This window comes from Rhinoraja longicauda, chromosome 14, assembly GCF_053455715.1.
Source record: "Rhinoraja longicauda isolate Sanriku21f chromosome 14, sRhiLon1.1, whole genome shotgun sequence".
Taxonomy (NCBI): Eukaryota; Metazoa; Chordata; class Chondrichthyes; order Rajiformes; family Arhynchobatidae; genus Rhinoraja; species Rhinoraja longicauda.
This window is the reverse complement of record NC_135966.1, coordinates 15,868,131-15,875,967: the sequence shown is the minus strand read 5'-3', so window position 1 is coordinate 15,875,967 and position 7,837 is coordinate 15,868,131. Positions and strand designations below refer to the sequence as shown.

The 7,837-nt window shown below is 38.8% G+C and overlaps 1 protein-coding gene across 4 annotated transcripts in view; it reads right to left on the bottom strand.

Moving 5' to 3' along the window:
* Window positions 1-1,668: 1,668 nt before the first annotated feature.
* nrg2a (neuregulin 2a) overlaps window positions 1,669-7,837 on the bottom strand; it is a 468,706-nt gene continuing 462,537 nt past the window's right edge. For 3 of the 4 annotated variants that reach the window (XM_078411502.1, XM_078411499.1, XM_078411500.1), the window contains 2 exons: window positions 7,001-7,219; window positions 1,669-3,465 (listed from right to left, as the gene is read on the bottom strand). In XM_078411502.1, the coding sequence (XP_078267628.1) occupies window positions 2,817-3,465; window positions 7,001-7,219 (868 nt within the window). In that variant the 3' untranslated portion in view covers window positions 1,669-2,816. The remainder of the gene's footprint in view (window positions 3,466-7,000; window positions 7,220-7,837) is intronic. The other variant, XM_078411501.1, reaches the window with a different exon arrangement.

Genomic DNA, 7,837 nt, shown 5'->3' with positions numbered 1-7,837 from the left:
AAGGCCAACATGCCATTAGCTTTCTTCACTGCCTGCTCTACCTGCATGCTTACTTTCAGAGGGTCAGGCAGCATCTCTGGAGAAGATAGGAGATGTTTCTAGTCGCGACCCTTCTTCAGGCATGGGTTTGTCTTGTTACCATTGGGATTATTTAGTAAATAATTGCATGAAAATTACCAGTGAACAAGCAAAACTGTGATTTTGGAGAATCTGAATAATTAAAGTGAATGGTAATTTGTAATTTCTTTCATCAAAAAAATGTGTCTAGAAATTAATTCCCAGTCAGAATTGCTTGGTCATAGTCTTAGAGATACCGTGTGGAAACACACCCTCCGGTTATTCAGCTTAAAACATTTGGTCCCATTGATTTCAATGGAAATGAATTTTGGAAGTGTCAAACTTTTACCACTACTAGGGATGAATTTCTAGGTAACATAGCTACACTCAAAAGAAGTTTGCAAATGTTACCTTTGGGAAGAAGGTACAGGAGTCCTCTTTCCCCCAATCCCTGGAACAATCTTTTTTTTTTTTCAGGCTTTGTTTAATCAAATGGTATCTAGCATGTTTTGTAAAAACAACTAACCCAGAAATCATCTTCCTAGATCATGAAGATTTCTCTCCAGACAAACCTCAGTGCCAATGAACTTAAGAGTCACTGAAATACCAAATAAATCTCATTTTAACACACACATGGTAATGGTCTTTTAAAGGAATTCATGATAACAATTAAGTATTTGTGAGACATGTACCTTACTCTATTCAAATAAAAGCAAATGCTGCTTTCGATTTTATGGCTAATGTCTTAACTCTTATGAAACAAATCAATTATAAAAGAGTACATTGTTGGAATTGTTCCAGCTGATTGGTTGACTCTGCCATACCTTTGCTGAAGGTGAATGCATTGTGGGCTTTTGGGCAAATGTTGAACATTGTCTGATTATATGATTCTAATACAGTGTGGAAACAGGCCCACACTGGCCAACATGTCCCAGCTACACTAGTCCCATCTGCCTGCGCATGGTCCATATCCCTCCGATCCTATCCTATCCATGCACCTGTCTGTTTATTAAACGTTGGGTTAGTCCCTCCCTCAGCTACCTCCTCTGGCAGCTCATTCCTTACACCCACCACCCTTTGGGTGAAAAGGTTACCCCTCAGATTCCTATTAAATCTTTTTCCCCTTCGCCTATGTCCTCTGGTCCTTGATTTCCCCCACTCTCGGCAAGAGACTCTGTGCATCTACCCGATCTATTCCTCTCATGATTTTATACACCTGTATAAGATCACCCCTCATCCTCCTACGTTCCAAGGAATAGAGTCCCAGCCTACTCAACCTCTCTCTAGCTCAGAGCCTTGAGTCCTGGCAACATCCTCGTAAATCTTCTCTGCACCCTTTCCAACTTGACAACATCTTTCCTATAACACGGTGCCCAGAACTGAACACAATGCTCTAAATGCAGCCCCACCAACATCTTATAACTTGCAACATGACCTTTCTACTTCTATACTCAGAGTGACGAAGGCCAGTGTGCCAAAAGCCTTTTGACCACTCTATCTCCCTGCGACTCCATCTTCAATGTATTGTTAGCACTATATTTGCTCAGTGATTAAGGCAATACGCAACTTGGCATGCAGTGTTTTTACACAAGCATTGGGGTTCATTGAAAGTAAAGAATATAGGTTTTATTTCAAAATGGACAATGCTAATTCCATATTTCACAGCCCTGCATGGCAAACAGTTGAAATGTACCAATAAAAGATTTGCAGAACCCATAATAAACCTGCATTAAAAGGGACAATAAATGAAAAGTTATGCAGTTCATTTAAAAACATGTTAAATCTCTCATTCCTAGCTTCCCATGCATCAGTCCATTTGGAGTGGTAAAGACATGCAAAAACATGTTGCAAAAATTCCATCAAAAACAAATACCACAAAGTTGCTGCTTATTAATTTCCAGTTTCCAATCTGACCATTTTCTAATTACGGATACTTGAAAATAACATTAAAATGAAGTGGTCTGATTTTTTCTTTGAGTTGTCAAATGGTGCATTACTATTTCTGAAGAAAACTCGTAAAGAAAGCTAAATAACTGCAAATGTTGCAGACTCTTTAGTGATGTCTGAATGTTACGTCATGTAATGACCTTTGATTATTTCTGCAACATAAAAATTCAGTAGAATGGATGCACGGAAAATGGCTGTCATCTGGTGGCAAGGTACCTTACCCTCAGTAACTTAATGGGCTGAGAAAGACTACAAGCATTAATCTAATCTTCATCAATTTCTTCTAAAAAGTAAAAAATATTTATTAATCTGTTAGGAGTCAGAAAAATAGATATTATATTCAGTCCTCCCAGTCAAACAAAATAAAGAATTGAGTTCAGCCAGAATGTTACTTGATGTTTTAGGAATCATTACATTGACAGTACACAGATGGCTGTGTCCTAAACTCAAAGAAATTATAACTGTCCAAATGTAAGAGTCTGTGGTAAAAAAAAAATAATGAAGGGCGTATAATTATAATGAGTCCAAGATAGAAACACTACAAAACTGAAACATCAGCAGGAAATCTGGTATCAGCATACAGCAAAAGGCACCACAATATTATTCTATTCATGATGTGAAAAATTGGCACACCATCATTGTTTTAACTGTAAATCATATTTTACATATAAATACATGTTTTCCCTATAAAAGACTTTCCTGTTAGCTGTAAGACAACTTTGCTAAAATGAAAATAAAATGTTTAATTTAATTTTAGAATATTTGATAATTATATAAAATAAAATATTTTTACAGTTGCAGATCTATGGCATTTACACAGGGTGTGAGTCTTGATTTGATTTTACACGCGTTGCACGGGTGTGCAAGTCCTCCCGTACATTGTGTCTATTGGATGAGTAAGTCCTGCTATCAGAAGACCAGAATACTGAAGCTGTTTCTGTGTTTGCTGCTGGAGGGTTCTGAGGGTTTAAGAAAGGTGTATGCTCTCCAATTTTCTCACCGTCAGAATCCACGTCAGAGCAGCAGCTTTCTGAGTTTGAATCACAGTCGCATTCAGCTCTGTGTGAAATGTGACCATTTGGTTTTGTTTTCCTCCATCTTCTGCTGCTGTTTGCCATTTTCTTTGGTTGATCATGTGCTGGGATATACTCTTGTGTTGTCTCGTATTCATCATCTTCTACCATTCTTGCTGGACTAGGGGGTAGACTCCCAAAGCTGTCGTGAAGATAGCTGCGGCGCTGCTTGTAGAGGTCATGCTTCAGGTTGTCTTGATGGTGCTTGTGATATCTTCTCAACAAAGGCTGCTCGTCTTCTATCAAATAACCCACCACTGCTGGAGGCATTGACGTTGCGTGGGTAGATCCCTGTGACGACACCTCGAAACCAGGTGCATATGATGGGAGGGAGTAATGTAAATCAACAGGTGACAACCGGGCTGGCGTTGTGAGGGCAGACACATACCTAGAGAGAATATATAGTATCAGTACTTAAAATAATGCAAAGTGGTTTAAACTGGTACAATTTAGTTTGGAGATGCAACGTGGAAATAGGCTCTTTGGCCCACACAGACCATCGATCACCCGTACACTAGTTCTATGTTATCCCACTGAATATCAATAGGAATATAGATATCACTTTATGAGGTCCAGCTTCTCAATTTACATAAGCCAATTAACCAACAAACCTGCACACTTTTGGAATGTGGGAGGAAACCGGAACACGCAGAGAAAACTCGGGTGGTCACAGGGAGAATGTACAAACCCCACAGACAGCATCTGTAGTCAGGATCAAACCCGGGTCTCCGGTGCTGTGAGGCAATTAAATCGTTGTTCTATGTTAAGTAATCATGAGAAATTATTTTACAAGGTGTTTTCCTTTAGCCTGTGTCACTGGTAAAACTATCCTTTTTGGAACTCTGATAGGTGGTCAGTCTATAGTAGTGAACGTGAACAGTGACCTTACATTCAATTTATCAGTTCAAACCCATCCTTAACTATGAAGATAATATAGCTCCTTCCATAAGCTAGGGTACTGTCCAGTTCACCTCACCCCATTGCAGACATTGGACTTTGCTAATGGAACTGCTATGTTAAACTACATAGAACTATATTCTGCACTCTGTATCTTCCCCATTGCTCCACCCATTATACGTGAGATTGACTTGTTTGCATTTATGTATGGTATATCTGATTGGATAGCATGCAAAACAAAAAATGTCATTGTTAAATGAAAACATTGAGAACTCAGAGTGCACGTGACAAAAATAACATGAAATGTAAGATTCCACATGCTCTCATCTGCAATTGTGCTTCAAAATCAGGTGCATGGCCACTAAAATTTTACAAAGCAACCAACAGTACAAAGATGATAAACAGAGTTCTCAATGTTTTCATTTAAAAATGACATCCAGCAGAACCTGTCATTTTCCAATAAACTTGCTGACAAATGTATGTCACTGCCAGTTTCTTAAATGAGCAGCATATTTATTCAGTAAATATGCAGTATAACAGCTGAATGGCTTTCATATTATCAAATATATTGCTTTACGTGTTGGAAATTGTGAATTAAGGAGCCTATGTTACTTTGTATGTAATCTTGTGCTGCACTGGGAATTTGTAATCTTCTGATAGTCTAATATTAATAGAACTGTGTGTTAAAAAAAAAAGAAGTGGAAGATTAGGAAGAATCTTGCATTCAGAGACAATTAGACAGCGTTGGAAACTTCTGGCTTCACTGAAAAGCAAGGGTGGTTCTGGCGTGATGTGGTAAATAGAAAAGTAGAGTATTATATTTTGACAAACCAGTCTAAATTAGGCTCTTGGAAAATAAATTTGGACTACGGAAAATGTGGACTACGGAAATGACAGAGACCCTGCATTTGGAAAAAATAAGATTTGCCTTAATCGATAAACCTGAGTTATTTTTTAAAATATGGTCTCCATTTATTGAATTTTTAGAAAAGTAAATGGGTTTGGCACAGGACTAAAATAAAAATTTTAAATTAAAAGTTGAAACTTGAGTTAGGGGTTGGATGTACAACTGTGGTTATTGTCTCCCGGATCTACTCCCTTTAATTTTTATAGTTAGATCCTTTTTTTTTTTTTTTTTAACCCTCTTATTCTCTCTCCCCAAGTTTATAGTTTTTTTTAATTTTTACTTTCTCTCTTCAAAAATTTAAAAATTGAAGCTATGTAAGAACTCTGTAACAAATGTGTTTTTTTATTTCTATTTGTACATGTGCTTTTCAAAAATTAAAAAAAAAATAATAATTTGCCAAATGATCAAAATATACGGGTCACTGAAGTAGGTGGTATTGTAGACAGTGGAGACGGTTATCAAAACATGCATCGGACCAATGGGGTCACAATTCATGTTGGGTGCAGGATTAGGGATCAATATGTGAAAAACACATATATAACAAAAACGCAACAATAATAATCTAATTCTGTCCCTTGGTTATACTTAATTGCCATGGAAACAGCAGGTTCTTGGTTGACATACTGAAAAAAAGTACTCTGCCAGTTTCTCAAATGATAAAATTTACCTTTTCTTTTCCGGAGAAATGTTGCATAACATCAGATTGATTTCCAAATGAAAATTTACAGGTTCCAATGTTTAACAACAAAATAGAACACTTGGAGTATGCAATTAAAAGCAAATATAATTTGGTATGCAGAGGTATCTTAGTTTCATAGAAAAGCCTTTTAAAAAACACATTTCGACAGTAAATATACAAGTTTGTGTTCCAGGAGTCCAGCTGCAGTCTGTTTGTCACAAAGCATTGCTTCCCACTCAACAGCAACCTGGTGAGAGGAAGAGGCTTCAATACATTGTGCTTTGGAAGTTATTTATTTATTTTTTGGTGGGGGAAGCCTGCAATCCTTCACTGCCATTGAGTAGAATATTTTCCTACCACTGAGGTCCTGTGTTAAGAGGTTAACTGCATAACCTTGCAGCCTTACAACACCGGAGACCCAGGTTCAATCCTGACTGTGGGTACTGTCTGTACGGAGTTTGTACGTCCTCCCATGGGTTTCCTCCGGATGTTCCGGTTTCCTCCTACATTCCAAAGATACGTGGGTTTGTAGGTTAATTGGCTTCTGTAAATTGTCCTGAGTGTGTAGGATAGAACTAGTGCATGGGTGGTTGATGGTCGGCGTGGACTCTGTGGGCCAAGGGATCTGTTTCCATGCTGTAGCTATAAACTAAATCTCACCAACATCTAGTGGGCATGTGGGGAGCAAGGACACAACGTTCATTTTCTGTGAGAATGACTACTTCTGATATTAGCGTATGTAGCTGGGGAGACCAGGTTTAATCTTCTGGTGGAATACAACCAACTGAAGATATTCTGCCTGGCCTTTCTATGGTTGATCGGGCAGGATCAGGCAGATCCTTCAATATAGTTCTAGCCCAGAGATAGTTTGTCCTGGCCCTATTAATTGTAAGGCCATTTCAGTACATTTCCACAAGAATTAGAGTCGTAGAGCGTGGAAACAGGCTCTTCGGCCCAAATTCTCCACACCTACCAACATGTCCCATCTACACTAGTCCTGTCTGCGTTTGGCACATATCCCTCTAACCCTGTCCTATGCATGTACCCGTTTAATTGTTTCTTAAATGTCGCAATAGTCCCTGTCTCAACTACCTCCTCTGGCAGCTTGTTCCATACACTCGTCCTCCTTTGTGTGGAAAAAGTTACCCCTCAGATTCTTAATAAATCTTTCCCCTTCACCTTATGTCCTCTGGTTCTCGATTCTACTACTGGGCAAGAGTTTCTGTGCTCCTACCCGAGCCATTCCTTTCATGATTTTATACACCTTTATAAGATCACCCCTCATCCTCCTGTGCTCCAAGGAATGGAGTTCCAGCCTACTCAACCTCTCCCTGTAGCTCAGACTCTCAAGTTGGAATCAGTCATATTAAGGACTGATTATGACTCAAGTAAATATATACATAGAACACAATTTAATTTGCAAAATGGTTAATTTTATACCTGTCGCTGTGAGGTGAGTCTCTGAGAGAATCCACTGAGTCTCTGCAATGGAAGATTGGGTGTCTTGTGTCCTGATAACCACAAACTGCATTTAATCTGCCTTGTGCATCCATGGGACTGTTACATTTGCTTGTTTCCAAAGACGAGGTCATCATACCAGAATGCATTTCTGAAGTAACACTGTCAGATTGCTCTACGCCCCATGTATTGTTTCCATTTCTATGGAAAAAAGTCACATTAAAGTGTGAGACAATTGAAAAGTACTGGTAGACATTTAAGGAAAATATTTCTTAATTCTGAACAAAAATATATTCCATTGAGAAATACAAGCTCCATGATAAGATTAATCCATCTTGGCTAGGTTAGGGATGGCTGTACATTCAAGGGAAGGCAGACATTGTTGCAAAGTAAGGGATAGGCCAGAAGATTGAGAACTTTCTGAGAGTAGCAAAGGATGGCTAGAAAGATAATAACAAAGGAGAAAATAGTCTGAGGGGGAAAGAAAAGTAGGAAATATAGACATAGACATTAAGAGCTTCTACAAGTACATGAAAGGAAGAGAAAAATTTAAGTAAATGGTTTAGAGACACAGCACGGAAATGGGCCCTTCGGCCCACTGTCCACTCCGACCAGCGATCCCCGCACACTAACATTATCCTACACACGAGGGGCAATTTACTATTTTATTTTCCGAAGCCAATTAACCTCTAAACCTGTATGTCTTTGGAGTGTGGGGGGAAACCAGAGCACCTGGAGAAAACCTACGCAGGTCACGGGGACAACATACAAACTTTGTACATACAAACTTCGTTCAGACAACACCCATAGTTGGGATTG